The sequence below is a fragment of the Pristis pectinata genome, chromosome 30, assembly GCF_009764475.1.
Source record: "Pristis pectinata isolate sPriPec2 chromosome 30, sPriPec2.1.pri, whole genome shotgun sequence".
NCBI lineage: Eukaryota > Metazoa > Chordata > Chondrichthyes > Rhinopristiformes > Pristidae > Pristis > Pristis pectinata.
The window spans coordinates 17,739,795-17,757,789 of record NC_067434.1 but is presented as its reverse complement, the minus strand read 5'-3'; the positions used below and the strand labels follow the sequence as shown (position 1 = coordinate 17,757,789).

At 43.0% G+C, this 17,995-nt stretch overlaps 1 protein-coding gene across 1 annotated transcript in view; it reads right to left on the bottom strand.

The window, feature by feature from the left end:
- The window catches only part of LOC127584581 (heparan-alpha-glucosaminide N-acetyltransferase-like), a 146,521-nt gene that overhangs the window by 42,615 nt on the left and 85,911 nt on the right, over positions 1 to 17,995 (bottom strand). Inside the window, 4 exon segments of the mRNA XM_052041356.1 lie at positions 4,487 to 4,569; positions 8,054 to 8,184; positions 14,781 to 14,902; positions 16,599 to 16,735. Of these exon segments, the coding sequence (XP_051897316.1) occupies positions 4,487 to 4,569; positions 8,054 to 8,184; positions 14,781 to 14,902; positions 16,599 to 16,735 (473 nt within the window).

Here is a 17,995-nt window from a genome sequence, read left to right as displayed (position 1 = left end):
TAGTGCCAAAGGATCTTTACTTGGCCCAGACAGGCAACTTTCTGTCCCCAAGGCTATTAGCTGAGCCAAACTGACAAGAAACATTTAAAAAAAGAGCTGAAACTAAATTGGTTAAAATCAAACTTCGGGAAAACAAAAGTTCTTTATAGAGGCCTAGGTGTGTAAACACACTGACTACATAGTGACAGATCCAAAGTCAGTTGAGTATTTATAAGGGTAATATCCATTTACTTGGGATATGATCATCTTAAGGAAATTGAAGGAGTAGAAATTCAATCTCAGTTGCAAACAACAAATGCACAATACAGCAGAGGCTATTTACTTTAATCAAATGTTGCAGTTGTCCCTGACTTCCTGATCTTCTAAAGACTTCAGCAAGAGGTGGAATTTCAATCACTTTGACCTGGGTTAGATTCAAAAGTGAAAGAGAACACCTCTGTCAAAAAGCGTTGCACATAATTTATCATCAGCGTGCAGAGATAGTCCTGCTAGGTCTTTAGGCCAGATTTAAGCCTGTTCATGTACTTCGCTCATCCATCAAGTCAACCAAATTGAAGGACATTGCTCTAAGCATACACCACATTGTACAAAGGCTAAATCAATCTGTGGTTCTGCAGTTCTTGCTCTGTCCTTAGTGTGTGATTTCTTTTAACATTGGCTCTAAATGTCTTCAGTTTGCAGATAGTTACTGATTTGTTACTTCTTTCCTCACTGAAATATTCATTCAATCACTTCTAGCGCTCTGATTAAAAAAAGGTGAACCACTTACGTTATCCCAACTATGTCGCAGACAGGCCATATCTTCTCTGACCTTTAACCTCTAGTTAATGACATCATAAATTCTTCACAGAATATCAGCCATGATGACACTATCTGTCTGGAGTCGCTTGCTGCTAAAATCTGAACATGGCCATGGAATATTCATTCTCAGAAAAACAAGTTATGATGAGTTTCATGGGCAGGATCAGTGAAACTCCCAGTCTGTATGTGACTCCCAGACACATTTTGGTATCAGTGAAAGAAAGGAAAAGAATTAACTTGCCTTTGTTCATTGCCTTCCACAGCCATGGAAAATCTCGGAGCCATTTAATTACTTTCATTGAGATAAAATGAGGATTTCTAGCAAAAGAACTAGAAAGGACATAAGGTGAAACTCTTTTACAGAGCAAGTGGTAAGGTCTGGAATGCATTGCTGGGATCAGTAATGATCCAACTGTCGCATTCAAAAGTGAGCTGGTTAAGTACCGAAAAGGAAAGTATTTACAGAGCTGTGGAGAGAAGGAGTAGGAAGGGCAGCAGGACAGGCTGAATTGCTCTTACATCAACTCGTCAAGCTGAATGGCCTCCTTCAATGCTATAACCATTCTATCCTTCTCTGAAGGCAGAGACAAAATTCGCCATGAGTGCTAACTGACAATACAATGGTGGCTGCAATTGTAGTTCACATCCAAAATTTAATTCCATTTAAATCGTGGAAATTAATTTCTGAATTGATTCTATCATGGAGCCTTCATGAGTGCATTGAGCATTGGTGATCAAGACTGAATTTCTACCCCCTCAACTGCATCAGGACCCTGCAGATCAGGATGGGCCTGTCCTTCACTCCCAGAGAGAAAAGAATGGGAGAAAAAACGCGATGGTGATGTCATCTGTCCTGATGCAGGGTTTCGAAGCAAAATGTTGACAATTCCTTCCCCCCAACCGGTGCTGCTCGACTCGCTGAGTTCCTCCAGCAGATCAGTTGTTGGAGCTAATATCACAAACAGAGAAATCAGATTACATGAAGTTGTAAAATTCAATATTAAGTCCAGAAGATTGCCCAGAACAGGAGGTGCTGTTCCTCAAGCTTGCATTGCCTCATTGTAACAGTGCAAGAGGTCACAGACTAACAGGTCAGAGTGGGATGGAGAATTAAAGTGGTGTTAAAGAGCCTTGGTAAAATTGAAGTCAGTGAGAATGAAGGGGAAAACACTCCAATGGCTGGAGTCATACCTCACACAAAGGAAGGTGGATCCAGTTCATGTTCATGGTCAGCTTGTTCAGCCCAGGATATCAATGCAGGAGATCCTCAGAACAGTGCCCTGGGCCCAACCATCTTCAGCTGCCCTACCAATGACCCTCCTTCTATTATAAGTGGAAATATTTGCCGATAATTGCGCAATGTGCAATTCCATTTGCAACTCAACAAATAAAACAGTCCGTGCTAACTGCAACCTCAGAAGCAGCTGGGGGTTGATGAGGGTCATGCAAATTGTGTGTCTGCTTGTCATAACATTGTACCCTTCACATCATCCTAAAAGATTCGTCAAGCATTGGCTATATCCTGACCACCTTGATCAGATATTTACAAGCACAAAGGAGGATGTAAGAGACATCAGGCAAGCATACCTTAGACACATTTTCTGCGTGGAAAATCAGAAGAAAACATGTCTCTATTTTTTTCTCAGGAGGGAGAGGAACAGCTGAAAGGCATTAGCAGCAGCACCTCATTTATTTTCTTCTGAGTGGGAGCTTCCACTGGAGGCATTTCATCACGTACACAGAGCATAATGGAACACTGAATTTACAGAGGGCACGATGCGAGTTGTGTTATAACCATTTTAAAATGTGGCTCTCCTTCCCACAAAGTACATGTCGTTTGGCCCATCAAAGCTCATACTGCCTGTGCTTAAACTCTCCACTTGAAGCCCACATATCCATGTCCTTTCATTGCATCACCCAATTTATAAATTGAATATCCAGTGTTTTACCTCTATTTCCCTGGTCTGTAATTGATTCCAAGAATCTATTTTATTCAATATGTTCTTTACTGATAACTTTCAGGTACATGGATAGGAAAGGTTTAGGGGGATATGGGTCAAACATGGGCAAATGGGACTAGCTTAGATGGACATCTCGATTGGCATGGATGAGTTGGGCCAAAGGGCTTGTTTCGATGCTGTATGACTCTATGACTCTTACATATTGTTCTGTAGGTCCTGCTTTTCTACTTTATTTGAAAGTGGGTGTCCCCTAACTGCCATCAAGTCTTGAACACCAATCACCACTGCCCTGACCATCTCTGACCCGGTCTCCAAATATCTCAAATTCTCATCCTGTATTTAAATCATATCAAGTTCTTGTGCCATCTTATCTCTGCATTCTCTTACAGCCATACAATCTCCCAGTCTCACCTCAAGCTTTTGGTCTCTCTAATTCTGGCCTCAATTACAATCCCTTTCTCCAACTTTGCCAGTCATGCCTCCAGCTGCCTAAACCCCAGGTTCTGATAATCCCCCTCTAAATCTCCACTTCTAAATCCTTCTCGAATCCAATTTTTATGTGTTCCTCCTTATATCTCATCCTTAGGCTTATCATCCTGTTGTCCTGTTAAACAGACGTGGCAACACAATGGTGCAGCTAGTGAGCTGCTATCTCACAGCTCCAGTGACCCAGGTTCAATCCTGACTTCTGGTGTCGTCTGCGCAGAGTCCATGACCACATAGGTTTTCTCAAGGTGCTCTGCTTTCCTCCTACATCCCAAAGACTTGCAGATTGGTAGGTTAATTGGCCATTACAAATTGCCCCTGGTATGTTGGTTAGTGGTAGAATCTGGGGGGAGTTGATGGGAATGTAGCAATAAAGAAAATGGGATTAATGTAGGATTAGTGAAGGTGGGTGTTTGATGGTTGATGCAGACTCAGTGGGCCAAATGATTCAATAAATGCAACTTATGTTTTGAGTTTGTTTTTTGTTAGCTTTTCCTTTAACTGGACTTTTTATTTTATTTACTGGACGTGGACTTTGTTGGCAATTCCCTAATTGATTCTGAACCAAGGATGCTGTAGGAGTCAACTACATTGGTAGGTGTGGAGTCTTATAGGGGCCAAATGAGGTGAGTATGTCAGATTTCCTTGTCTGGAAGTCCTCAGTAAGCCAGATGGATTTCTACAACAATCCAGTAGCTTTACAGTTCACATTACTGATACCAGGTAGATTAAATCTCCAAGTTGCCATAGTGGGATTTGAACCCATGGTCCAGGCCTCTGGATACTAATGTAGTAATGTAACCAATAAGCTGATGCCGGTAAATTCTTTTAATCTTTCATCAGAACTCATCCATGTCAAGTTGGGATCAGTTTTGTTGCCCTCCATGAACCAACATGAAAAGAAAGAAGTGGGTTGTTGTTGTAAACCTATAGCCCCAAGAAACCAAACTGGGGAAGCCAAGTTATTTCACACTGCACACTTATAACTATTTTCTTCCAGTGAAGTTCAACAGAGAATTTGTGTGAATGACCAAGATCCAACCTGTGCATCCTCCAGAAGTTTTCGTATGTTCTTGATTTCCTTTATAACGCTGTTATATAATCTACTTCATGATAGAAGGCTGCTTTACGAAAATGATCGGAAATGAAATTCTTAAATGAGGACTTTTGAATTAGGGAAAATCAATTTAAACCTGAAACAGGTATTGATGTAGGTGAAGTTTGCTCATCCTTCTTACCTGCAATCCAATAAAGGCCATTACAACCGAATTGATTGTTCCCAGGACTCCTTCTGGATCGAATGGCTCAGTAGTGTAATACAGCTTCTGAAATACAAGATAAGTATAGGAGTGTAAGATAATTCAAATTGTTCAGAAATGCCTCGACTGACTCTGTGATGACTTCTATGCTCACATGGACCTTGGACTTATTTCACTAGAATGAAACACCAGAAGATTTCTGTTAATACAAAAGGATATCATTTTAAAAATATCGTGTTGTTTGATTTTGTAGTGCAGCATAATGTGGCGCATAGTTGTGTTGTTAAATGTAACATTGAGTTGTGTAGTGTTATGCAGAGTAGTGCTGGACAGAGGTGTGTTAAACAGTAAATCTCGAGTAAACTACTGTCCCGCTGTTCGGAAATCCCAATGGTTCAACATCTGGCTTACTGGGGCTCTGTTCCGACATTCCTTTCAAACTCACCAGGGTGCCATTCCCACCCTCCTTTTAAACTCACCGGTATCCTGTTCCCACGCTCCCCTTAAACTCATCTGGGTCCCGTTCCTAAATTCCCTTTATATTCTCCAGGACCCTGTTTCCCACATTCCCTTTAAACTCTCCCACACTCCCTTGAAACTCACTGGAGCCCCATTTCCAGTGCTTGATTTAAACTCAGTAGGGTAGTGTTTCCCACACTCTCTTTAAACTCACCAGGGCCCTGTTTCCTGGGCTCCTTTTAAACTCACCTGCTCACTGGAAATTTTATTACACCATTGTGTAACAACTGTAAAAATGTGAATTAAAAGTGTTGATGTATTAATAGCATTAATACCCAATATCTGCCAGTCCAGCACCACTAAAGCCCCAAGGGTGTTGGATTATTGGCTGTATTGTGTAGAATTGTGTGTGTTTTGTTGGATTGGGAATCACAGCAATTCTCCTCAAGTAGGAGGCACCACTGACATCCATCCACAAGATTACCTTAAGGCATATCCATGGCATAAAAATCCAACTTGATGACAGAAACTTGAGCCTTCACTTTGTTGGAGCCTGGTAGGTGTGCCTCTGCCATTGCTGGCAGTCTATCGCACTTCCTCTCACTTCTACTGAAAACATTTGGCCTGAGATAAAAAGGGTCTAATCACATCACAGTGCCACCCACTATGGGTTTTGAATGTGAATATACATGTTATCTTGATATTTGCAGTTAAGGAATAGAGATGAAGGTTTTCTCATATATTTTAATATTGTTTGACAAACTGAGGAGGTCACTTAGCTCATCGAGTCTATGCCAGTTCTCAGCGAATTCCCTTTAGTCCCATTTCCCCACCTATTTCCCATCAAACTATTCACTCTCATAAGCCAATCACATCCTTCCTGGCTCCCCTGTCACATACCTACACGAGGGATAATTTGCAGCAGCCAGTTAACCTACCAACCAGCTTGACTTCGGGATGTGGAAAAAATTGGGGTTTTCTGGGAAACGCATACGTTCAAAGAGAATGTGCAAACTCCACAGACACCACCTGAGGTCAGGATCAAACCCAGGTCACTGGAAGTGTGCATTAACAGCTCTGTCCCTGTTTTAAACACTCAACATAATTTGCATGTTTGCTGTTCTATAATAATAGACTCCCTCGGTTCTGCCACATTTGATTCACCTGATCATTACAATAATGTGCAAAGGTAGAATGTTGATGTTTCAGGATTTCAAATTTACTTGAAGCAAAAGTTAACAGATACTGAAAATCTGAACTAAAGTGCTGGAAATGTGCAGCAGACCAGGCAGCATCTGTGGAGAGATAAACAGAGATACTGTTTCAGACCAATGGTCCTTCTGGGCTCTAGTGAAGGATTACTGACCTTGAAAGCCAACTCATTTTCTCTCCACAGATGCTGCCTGACGTGCTGACTATTTCCAGTGTGATATGTTTTAATTTCACAAGTCTGTGATCAAAAAATGCAGATCCTGGGCATAAGTCAGTGGTGGTTCAATCAAAAGGTCATTTGAACATAGAATAAAGAAGATAGAACAGGAACAGGCCCTTCGGCCCATCATGTCTGCACCGACTATGATGCTAATCTAAACTAATCCCATCTGCCTGCTCATGGTCCCTAACCTCCTTTCCCTGCCTGTTTACATATCCTTTTAAATGCCTCTTAAACGTTGCTGTTGTATCTGCTTCCACTACACCCCCACCCCGCCCCAGCAGTACGTTTCATGTACCTACCACCTTCTGTGTGAAAAACTTGCCTTGCAAATCTCCTTTAAACTTTCCACCTCTCACTTTAAACCTATGCCCTCTAGTATTTGATATTTCCATCCTTGGAAAAAAGACTCTATCTACCCCATCCCATAATTTTATACACTTCTATCAGGTCACCCTTCAGCCTCTGATGCTCCAGAGAAAACAATTCAAGTTTGTCCAACCTCTCCTTACGGCTAATACACTCCAATCAAGGCAACATTCTGGTGAACCTCTTCTAACACCCTCTAAAGCCTCCACATCCGTCCTATAGTGTGGCAACGGGAACTGCACACAGTACTCCAAATGTGGCCTAACCAATGGTTCGTACAGCTGCAACATGACTTCCCAACTTGTGTGCCCTGACCAGTGAAGGCAAGCATGCTGTACACCATCTTTACCACCCTATCCACTTGTGTTGCCACTTTCAGAGAGCTATGGACTTGCACCCCAAGGTCTCACTGTACATCAGTGCTCCTAAGGGTCCTGCCATTTACCGTGTACTTTCCTCTTGCATTTGACTTTCCAAAATGCATCACCTCACACTTGTCCAGATTAAACTCCATCTGCTATTTCTCTGCCCAAATCTCCAACTGATCTAAATCCTGCTGTGTCCTTGCTATCCACACCTACATCAATTTTTGTGTCATCTGCAAACTTACTAATCAGATCATCTACACTTTCACACACATCATTAATATATATTACAAAGAACAGAGGTCCCAGCCCTGACATTGCAGAACACCACTGACCTCCAGCCAGAAAAATACCCCTCTATCACTGTCTCGTATGACCAATTTTAGATCCTATGTGACTTAATTTGCCTGAAAATTAACCTTTTTTTCTTCTCTTTTCATGTTGCTGGGCATTTCAAGCAATTTCTATTGCTATGTGCAGTTTCTATCCTGGTTTGGGGTAAACACATTCTGGGTGAACTCCACAACAAACTTGCCTTCCTTCTCATGCGCATGCGCAGGATTACAGTTTGACAGTGAATGAAGCTCAACAGAGGAAAACCACTTGTTCTTCAATTAAACACTTCATATCTTATTGGATTTGATATCAAATTCTAACATCTGGTCTCAAGGGCTGCTGGTAATGATCCTGCCTTCCACTCTCTCACAGACCTCAACTTTTCCCCTTTTCTCCTCTCCTTCCCCCAGTCTCTACACTTACTGTTACATCAGTAACATTCTCCACTTCCAAAGAAAGGTTGCTGACCAGAAGTGTGAGACCCACCTTTGTTCTCTCTACCAGTGCTGCACAGCATCCAGCATTTCCCATACAAGTATTTCAGTGTAATTGATCGCAACTCAGGCCATGAGTACCACGGAGACATTAGCTTGCATGTTGGCCAGTTATAAATGTGATTCGTTCCCAGAAGCCATTTGTCAATATAGCCTGCTGCCCCTCCAGTACAATTTGAGAACTTTCCATCATCTCCTATTCCTCCAGCTCCAAGGTAACCCCTGTGAAGTCAATTACAGTGACATAAGTCAGGGTTGAGCAATGAATCTATCTTCCAATATAGAGCGATCAGAAGCAGTCTAGTTTTAATATCTTTGATCTTATCCAAATACAGCAGACAGCAGAGATAAGTGTTCCAGTTACAAACAGATTTTGAAGTTAGACTACTAATGGTTTATCCAAAATCTTACAGCTTCACAAATGTTTCCCTTTATAAATTGCTGGTCAAACTTCATATCGAACAGACTGTGTAATGGCAGCACTGTATTAGCCAATGAGCTGGAGGTGTTGTGATGCGTGGAGCTGGGTTCAGGGAAAACAAGCTATTGGACACCAAAATAAGTCAATTTACTCAGAAAATGGTATATTTAAAGAGTAAAGGAAATAGAACTAAGCAGATAATTTGCAGTAACTTCTCTTGGAAAATGCAGAGATATTTCTCCAGATAACCATGGCATCATTCCTCCCGAAAAATTTAGAGGGAGAAGGATCATCACATACAAATTCCATGAAAAAAGGCCACTGCAGTCACTTACAGCAGTGCAATTGCCGGGTTTTATGTTAGGGAATTAACTAGGCGTCTCCACTCTGTTTGGGAATAATCTTCCCACTGTATGCAACCCATGAGAAAGTACTCTTATAAAACTGACATGCTGTAACTATCTCTTTTCATGGAAGTCTAACAGTGCAGGAGAATTACCTTTTGAGAAATTTACATAAATCTTGGATTAAGACAAGAGTTGTACACAGTAATGAGGAATTATACACCCCGATAACTACTGTGCAAGGAAAATAACTAAAACATTATGGATGAATCTATACTGGGTTGCTTGGGATAAAACAAAGCTCTGAGAAGGAAGTTCAGGACTTCAAAGCAGAGCATCAGCATTTCTGAGGAATTATTTTGCTCTGACAGTAATAAACAAAACTGCAGGAAACAAATACCAAGCATGCAAATTATTTTCATCTGATTTAATTTCCACAGGGTGCAATGCTTGCCCAGTTCTCTACCTTCCTGTAAAGATATTGTGACAACTGGGGCCAATCACAGAAGAGCAGCAAGGAGACGAACTGCAGCAAAAGAGGTGCAACCAGGGAAATCAATTCATCGCAAGGGAAGATGTGATGAGACTGCAGTGATGCAGGAATCATCTACCTGGTCAGCTCATTAGTGAAGCTGTAAGAAAGTTGGTCACCAGCAGCATTCTGGAAAGGTGAGGAAATCCACCTAAATTTACATTCTCCAAAATAAACATTTCTTTCAAAGATTTTAGAATACTGACTCAAATTCTATCCCATGGCTTGGTATCTATTTCTCTCACATGTCTCACACAAATTCAAGGTAACGATATAGCATGTGGCATTCTACTCCAAACATTGACCTAAAAATGATCCACTACCCAAGAGAGAGGAGTTTTATAGTGTATCTGGTTCACCTTTTCCATGCCGGTGGCCCTGCATGAAATTTCTACTCTACAAACTGGGTTCCCGTCCTTCCCAGATTTTCTGTTACTTCTGGGTCAGCCTGAATCCTACAGTGATTGAGGAAGCAAACGACCTGCAATCTTTTTGTCCATGGAACTTGCACTGTCTTTGAAAACTGCAATGGGAAGTCTGTGGTAGAATGCAGAATTTGTAAAGAAAGCCTCTCCTTACAGCAGAGTTTGAAAACCAATGAGATTGGGGCTCTTAAGAAACAACTTTCAATGTGATTAGTCACAATTGATGTAAACACAAATAAATCACACACACACACATGCACACACGAACACTTTTTTAACAAAATAAACTTTATTCATAATAAAGGAAACTATATACAATAATAAAGCAGTTCAAACCTTTACATTCTTACTGTTACCTTTTTATATTAAAAAAACAGCACCAATGCCACACGTGTGGCTCTCTGGTATGATACCCCAATCCCATATTTACAATATTTGAGGGGCTTCCTCGCCTGACCCCACCCCTCCCTCTCCTGTGGCAGAAGAACCCTAAACTGTCGTCCTTCCCCACCGAGCCCTTGCACTGGCTGCGCCCAGCTTCAGCGCGTCCCTCAGCACGTACTCCTGCAGCCTGGAATGTGCCAGTCGGCAGCTTTCCCCTACGGACATCTCGCAGTGCTGGGAGACCAACAATTTTCGGGCAGACCAAAGGGCATCTTTCACTGAGTTGATGACCTTCCAGCAGCAGTTGATGTCCGTCTCTGTGTGTGTCGCCAGGAACAGCCCGTAGATCAGAGAATCCTCTGTTACGCAGCTGCTGGGGACGAAACGTGACAAGCACCCCTGCATCTTTCACCACACCCTCCTCGCAAACCCACAGCCCACAAAGAGGTGGGCGACCGTCTCGTCCCCAGCGCAGTCCTTCTGGGGGCAGCGCGCCCTGGGGGTGATGCCCCAACCATGCAGGACAGATCTGACTGGGAGGGCCCCTCTCACCGCCAGCCAAGCAAGGTCTTGGTGTTTGTTGGCGAGCTCTGGTGATGAGGCATTCTGCCAGATGGTCTGGATAGTCTGTTCCGGGAACCACCCCACAGTGTCCATCGAGTCCTTCTCCTGCAGTGTCTGCAGGATGTTCCGTGCTGACCACTTCCTGATGGACTTATGGTCCAAGGTATTGGTCCGGAAGAACTTTTCCACTAAGGACAGGTAGGGCGGCAAGGTCCAGCTGACTGGGACACCGTGTGGCCATGGGACCAGGCCCATCCTTCGCAACAGCCGGGACAGGTAGAACCTCGGCACGTAGTGACACTTGGTGCCCACGTACTTGGGTTCCACGCACAACCTGATGCAGCCACAGACGAAGGTGGTCACCAGAATGAGGGCGACACTGGGGACACCTTTACCCCCATTGTCCAGGGACTTGTGCATGGTGACCCGTCGGACCCGCTCCATCCTGGATCCCCAGAAGAACCGGAAAATGGCACAGGTGATTTCCAAGCCGGAGGAGCGAGGAACAGGCCACACCTGCAGCCCTGAGAGCACCTCACACCTGATGACCAAGTTCTTCCCAGTTATCGATAGGGAGCGCCGTTCCCACAGTCCCAGTTTCTGCTTCACCTTCCCAATCCGCTCCCGCCAATTTTTATTACATCCCCTGGCCCCTCCGAACCAGATCCCCAGCACCTTCAGATAGTCAGGCCTGACGGCGAAGGGGACGTTGGATCGGTCGGGCCACTTGCCGAAGAGCATGGCCTCACTCTTCACGCGGTTGACTCTGGCCCCTGATACCAACTCAAACTGGTTGCAGATACTGGTCAATTTGTGAACAGACCTCAGGTCTGAGCAGAAGACGGCGACGTCATCCACGTACAGGGAGGTTTTCACCTGGGTGACCTCACTGCCTGGCAACGTCACCCCTCTGATGCTCTCGTCCTTCCTGATGGATTCGGCAAAGGGTTCTATACAGCACACGAACAAGACAGGGGAGAGAGGGCAGTCCTGCCTGACCCCAGACTTGATGGGGAAGCTGTCTGTTTCCCACCCATTGATTTGGACTGCACTACAGATGTCTGTGTAGAGCAGTTGGATCCAATTCCTGATTCCCTCCCCAAAGCCCATTTTGGCGAGCACATCCAACATTTACGTGTGTGATATCCTGTCGAAGGCCTTCTCCTGGTCCAAGCTGACCAGGCAGGTGTCCTGCACGTAGGCAATCGTATCTCTGAGCAGCACAAGGCTGTCAAAGATCTTCCTGCTCGGTACAGCACAGGTTTGGTCCGGGTGGATCACCTGTCCCAGAGCAGACTTGACCCTGTTGGCGATGGCCTTGGACAGGATCTTATAGCCCACATTCAACAGTAAGATGGGTCTCCAATTTCTGATGTCCTCCCTCTCCCCCTTCTGCTTGTAGATGAGAGTAATGGTGCCCTTCCTCATGGATTCTGACATGCTGCCAGCCCGAAGCATAGCATTGTACACTTCCAGCAGGTCTGGGCCCATCCAGTCCCACAGAGCCAAGTACAACTCGGCCGGTAAGCCATCACTTCCGAGAGTTTTATTTGACTCAAAGGAACAGATGGAGCCAGTCAGCTCCTCCAGGGTCAGTGGCAGTTATTTGGCTTGTCCTGCTCATCTTGGCTCTTGGAAAGAGCTGTCCAATTTCATTCCATACTCTTCTTCCCTATTGTGCCTGCTTTCTGGGGACTCTATCATGCACACATACAAAACTATATGGGTGGGGACAGTAAAACATGACTAAAAAAAACAAGCTATGGGAAAGAATTTGAGTCAGTATTCTAAATTCTTTGGAGAGTGCAACATATGCAGATTAGGCAACATTATGTGTGCACCCCTTTTTAAATTTTAACAACTGCTCTTTCTATGCTATAAATGTTTCGGTGTGGAGGCTTCTGAAGCTGCCTGGTTCTGCAGAAGAAGCCACATAAGAAATTCTGTTTTACACAATGTAAAGTCCTTTACAAATAAAGCACGTTATTTTTTCAGTTTAAATTACCTGCTATCCTGCAGTATTTACAGAATTTACAGAAAGAAGATACAGAGAGTAAACTGATTGCCAATTTCCTCTTGCCTGCGTTGTGTTACCACCTAAGACAGAGTCCATCCTCTGTATGTTCATATACCCACTGTGAGAATTGCAAAAAGAAGGAAGACGACATTGAAACCAGAAAAACAAACTTGTTCAAACGATGGATGTGATGAAGATTGCAATGGCTTTGAAATTATTTATAAAACAGCATATATTTATTTGTTGAGTCTCTAAACTCTTGATACAGAACTGAATGTTTGTCTACCTATTACATTGATTGAGAAGCAAGCACACCATATGACTCTGCTGTCCAATAGGATCAGAGTATAAACTCACACACAGCTACAGAGAAAACAGCATGTTCCAGGCTTAATGATACTTAAAAAGATATGGAAAACTTTCTGGCAATAACATGACAAAGTATTCATTTGTACAGATAGTTTAGGAATTATTGCTAAAATCACGTATATGCCTTCACCTTCTTTGCAAATGCATTCTGTAGCCTCTAGGAGCTTAATATTGAAAGACAGAGGGAAAAAAATCACAACATTAGTTCTAAATTAAATGCGGCACACCTCTGGCTGAGCAGGGCTGAAGATGGATGCCCTCTCATTCCATCCACCCATTTGTGTGTGACAGAATATGATTATCTAATATCCCCTAGCAAGGTTTGTAATATGAGCCATTAATCAAAAGGAACAGCCCATCAAGTAAACAGAGTTCCCATAGCAGCTGAGTGGGACCCGCTAGACCTGTTCATCCAAAATTCCCAGCACGTGAACAGAAGTGAAACAGAAGAGGTGCTGAGACAGACTCAAGAAAACTGGCTTGTGTGGCTGTATAAATCACACAAGGTGGCATCTGTTTCATGAGTTGCTTCATTACTGTGACCGGTTCCTATTATCCAGGAGATATGCAGGCACATTCCAGGCCTCATGTGTGACAACTTCAATACTTCTGGAGTGTTCCCTCACATAACTGAAACAGCCTAAGAGAAAGTCATCTGATTTAATTTAAAATTCTTGTTCCCATGTTATGTTCCTTGATGGTTTTGGAAACCATCTCTGCAACTTCCACCTTAATGTTCCCTCTGCATCCTCTCAACCTCTGACCTCTTGTGTGCTTCCCTGTACCCCAGGTTTAGAGGCTTCCAGCTTGCTCTTTGGAGTTCCCTGCCTTCAGCTCAGTGTTTCTCTCCTCCCCAGTAAAACGTATCAAAACCCAAGTCAAACCTCTGACCTCTGAAATCAGTCACATCCAAGTGTACTGTCAGAAAGAAACTAACATTTGGTATTCTGAATTAACAGTTTATGTAGGAAGATACGGTTAAGCAAGTGGAACAGAGGTGTGTACCAAGGCATTGAATTAATAGTAAGTTACAAAGGTGACTGTCCTCTTGGTCCAGTGGTGGCATTACTGCCTTGAAATCAGGAGTATGTGGGTTTCAGGCCATTTCTTGAACACTTGATTGAGGCTGACACTTCTGTCCGTACTGAGGATCTGTTGCAACTCTGATACTTCTTTCTGAACTTTGATAACCTGAAAGGTGTCGTACGTATGTAAGCTCATTCACCCACCTGTTCAGAAGGCTTGGTGTAACAGGTTGGCACTGATGTTTCTCAAGAGTAACTTCCGGCAAAATTGTAAGGATCTGAGGTTCCTCCTAGTGTGTGAATCTTTATTCCCTGAAATATGATGTTTTGCTGTTGGTTACACTTCTAGTTCTGCCCATGACTAGATGGGTGCTATTGTCACCCACTAAAGGCAGAGACCACCCAGCTTCCTAAACCGGTAGCACTGGGAACAGACACACAAAGTATTACTGCCATAGTTTCTGTTGTTGTCGCTACCACTGTACACAGCTTGGACCTTACGGCTCAGTCACTGTGTTACTACAATCAACAAATGGAAAGTCATGAGCAGCAGGCCAATGAATTCTTGGCTTGTGTGGTTGCTGAGGGAAGCTCTTTGGCTCTGGTAGCAGACAATTTCCCCCTTTGTGTTCAAAGCATAAAGTTTTCCAGGGACATCTACTGGATAAACAATATATCCCATGGGTATCTTAAGTGCTCAAAGCAAAGCTGGTTACCCCAGCCCAGGTTGAACTTACCTGGGACATCCTGGGACAGGTAGGAGAAAGGTGAGACACAGCCACAATATTTCCAGTATGATGATAAATGTCCACTCGAGCCAGTAGATGAGAATTTCCCTAACCGGAGTCCAAATACGGTCCTAAGGATATAATCATGTCATACACAAGATGCATGAGAAGGTAAAAGTATTGTAAATCAAATACACAAACAAACATGTGCAAATTAAAAGGAATCATGGATTGATGGTAGGCAGGTCCAGCTCTGGCTATTAAGAGATGTAAAGTTAGTACTAAGTCAAAGAAATGGTCTTAAAACATTGTTTTAAAATGAAACAGTAAGCCCGACAAAATTTCAGAATTCAGAGAGCACTGACAACGAGTTTGAGTGTGGACAGAAAAGTTTGGCCTGTGTTTTGAAAAAAACTTTTTAAGGTAAGGAAGAGAGAAGTGTTGAGATGGGGGATATAAGGGAAGGACGTCCGAAGAGCAATGCAGAAGTGTCTGAAGGCTGTTTAAAAGGTGCAATGCAAGGGAAGTACACAAGATGTTAGGGGTCAAAAGGACACAGAGAGGACATTAAAATGGAGGAAGTTGCAAAGATAATTTCCGAAACTACAGGGGAATCTAAGAGACGAACAGGAGTATAAAATTCATTCAAATGACTTTCTCCCAGGCTGTTCCTGTTCTGTGAGAGGACACTCCAGAAATACTGAAGTTGTCATACACAAGGCCTGAAAAATGGCCGTGCATTTTCTGAAAGGTAATGTTTAAGCAGAATACGAGGGTAGCAAATTTCAGAAACATTAAAACAGATTGTAAGAGCTTCAACAAATATGTAAAGTGCTAAAGACTAGCAGAAGTTAATGTGGGACCCTCACAGGTTGAGAACAGAGAAATTATATTGGGAAATAAAGAAAGGACAGAGAAATATAACTGATATTTTGTGTCTCTCTTCATGGAAGAAGATCCAGACAACTTCTTGGAAGTAGTAGATAGAAATAGGGGATAGTAGAAAACACAGGTCAAGAGTAAATGGGGTACATTAGCCTTCATTGCAAGAGAACTTTAGTGGAAGAGGATTTTAGTGCAAAGAGGACTTTAGTACAAGAATACTGATGTATTGCTCCAATTATATAAGGCCCTGGGGAGATCCTACCTAGAACACCATGGACAGGAACAGATACGTTCTCTCCATGTCTGCGTGGGTTTCCTCCAGGTGCTCCAGTTTCACCCCCCACATTCCAAAGATGTATGAGTTAGGAAGTTGTGGGCGTGCTATGTTGGCGCCAGAAGCATGGCGACACTTGCGGGCTGCCCCCAGAACACTTTACGCAAAAGATGTATTTCACTGTGTGTTTCGATGTACATGTGTTTAATAAAGATATTTTATATCTTATATATCTTGCTGACTGGGAATCCAACTAGCAGCCAAAAACTTGATTCTTTTTTAAATGTAGTTAAGAATGAGAGAGCACACATGCACACACACAAATACTATAGCAGAGTTACAGTCTAAGACAATTGGTCTCAGAGTAAAGTTGTTTCAGAGCTCAGCCCTGGAGCATTACTTCAAGAGCATCTTTTTAATCCACTCATTGTCAGTTTGGTGGTAAAAACATCCTGAAATGGTCATCGTGGTCAAAATGGATCATAAATAAGACCAGTGGTTTGTAGTACAGTGACGACGTGCAACTTTCTACACAGGTGAGAACCTGTCTCTGAGGCACTGTAGGTACTGCCTTAAAAGGCTGGGAGAGATAATGGATCACTTGCCTCCTGAAGGAAATGCAATAATTTCCACAGCAAGTAAAATATTGCATGGCGGTGTTGCACAACTGATCACCAGAAAAAATTTCTCACCACATATTGTTTCAGATCCTTTTTAGCACAACAAGTCTCCATTATGGCAATGACAAAATATGTGAACCCAAGACGTTGCAGAACTCCAGGGATTCTGGCCCTTTCCCATGATACTATGAAAGAAGAAGAAAGACATTTTAACTTCTTGCTGATGTTGCTGTACCTGACGGGTTGGCTCTATGCTGAAGGCCAGTCCCATTATAACCTGAAGTGAGGCACCACAGGTTTGTCCCCAGTTACATAAAAATCACATGAACCTATAAAGAGGTGCCAAGCAGATAAGTTGGAATCCTGGCCTACATGTTGGTCAGCAACCATACATAGTCAGGAGTCGCAGGTGGGTATGTGCAATTGGCCTTTGATTCCTTAGGTTAGGGAAGAAATCATTTGCCAGCATTCCACCACAAACTAAAAATATGTCCTTTGCTGAATAGATCCTGTCTGGTCGTTAGGTAGAGGAGGATCAGTCTTGATATTGGTGATTCCTCACATGCTTTCTCCACCCTCTTCCCATCACTGCCTATGGTCTCTATGGGTTTCTTTGTGCATTGACTTGTCTATTCGGCAGCTCCTTACGGGCTTACGGTGCTTTTTTTTTAATTAGGAACATTCTGAGGGAACAAACCTGTGGTGCTTCACTACATAACCATATAAAAAAAGCTATAAGCAGAACATCCTTTCTGAAGGCTGTAGCATTCAAAGAACATATCTTCATAGCAAGTGATACTAAACATACACTGCTGTTAAACTGTCTTTTTGACATGTATTCTCAAAGCTAACATAGAAATAATGGGCAACTGGGCAAAGGACAAAGAGTCATTCTGCAACCATGGAAACAAATGTCATATTTATGGCAGAGTCACAGGACATTAGTTCTAGATACAGAGAAAAGAATGTGATAAGAAGTTATAAGCATAGGCTAATGGGGAGCATTCTTATCTCTGGCACTGAAAGTTGTGGCTTCAAGACCCACTCCAAGGCATTGTGCACAAAACTTTAATTACAGTTCTGAGGAAGAGCTGGACTGTTCAGAGGCATCATTCAGATGAGACATTAAATCAAGGTCCCAGCTGCTTCCAGATGGATATAAAAGATCCCATGGCACTACCTTAAAAAGAACAGGGGAGTTCTCCTCAATTCCATCCATCAATAAAGAAAACTATTGCAATGCCATTCATGGGAGCTTGTTATGCAAAAATTAGCTGCTGCATTTCCTGTATAACTTTAAATTCACTGCAAACCACTTTGGTATGTTGAGGAAGAGACATAAAGGGCACCACACAAGCACAAGTTTTCCTTTATGCTAATATAGCGGAACAGATGACTTCTCAGGCTGAAGTCTCACCAGAAGCTGGTCCAAGGCAAAACCTACC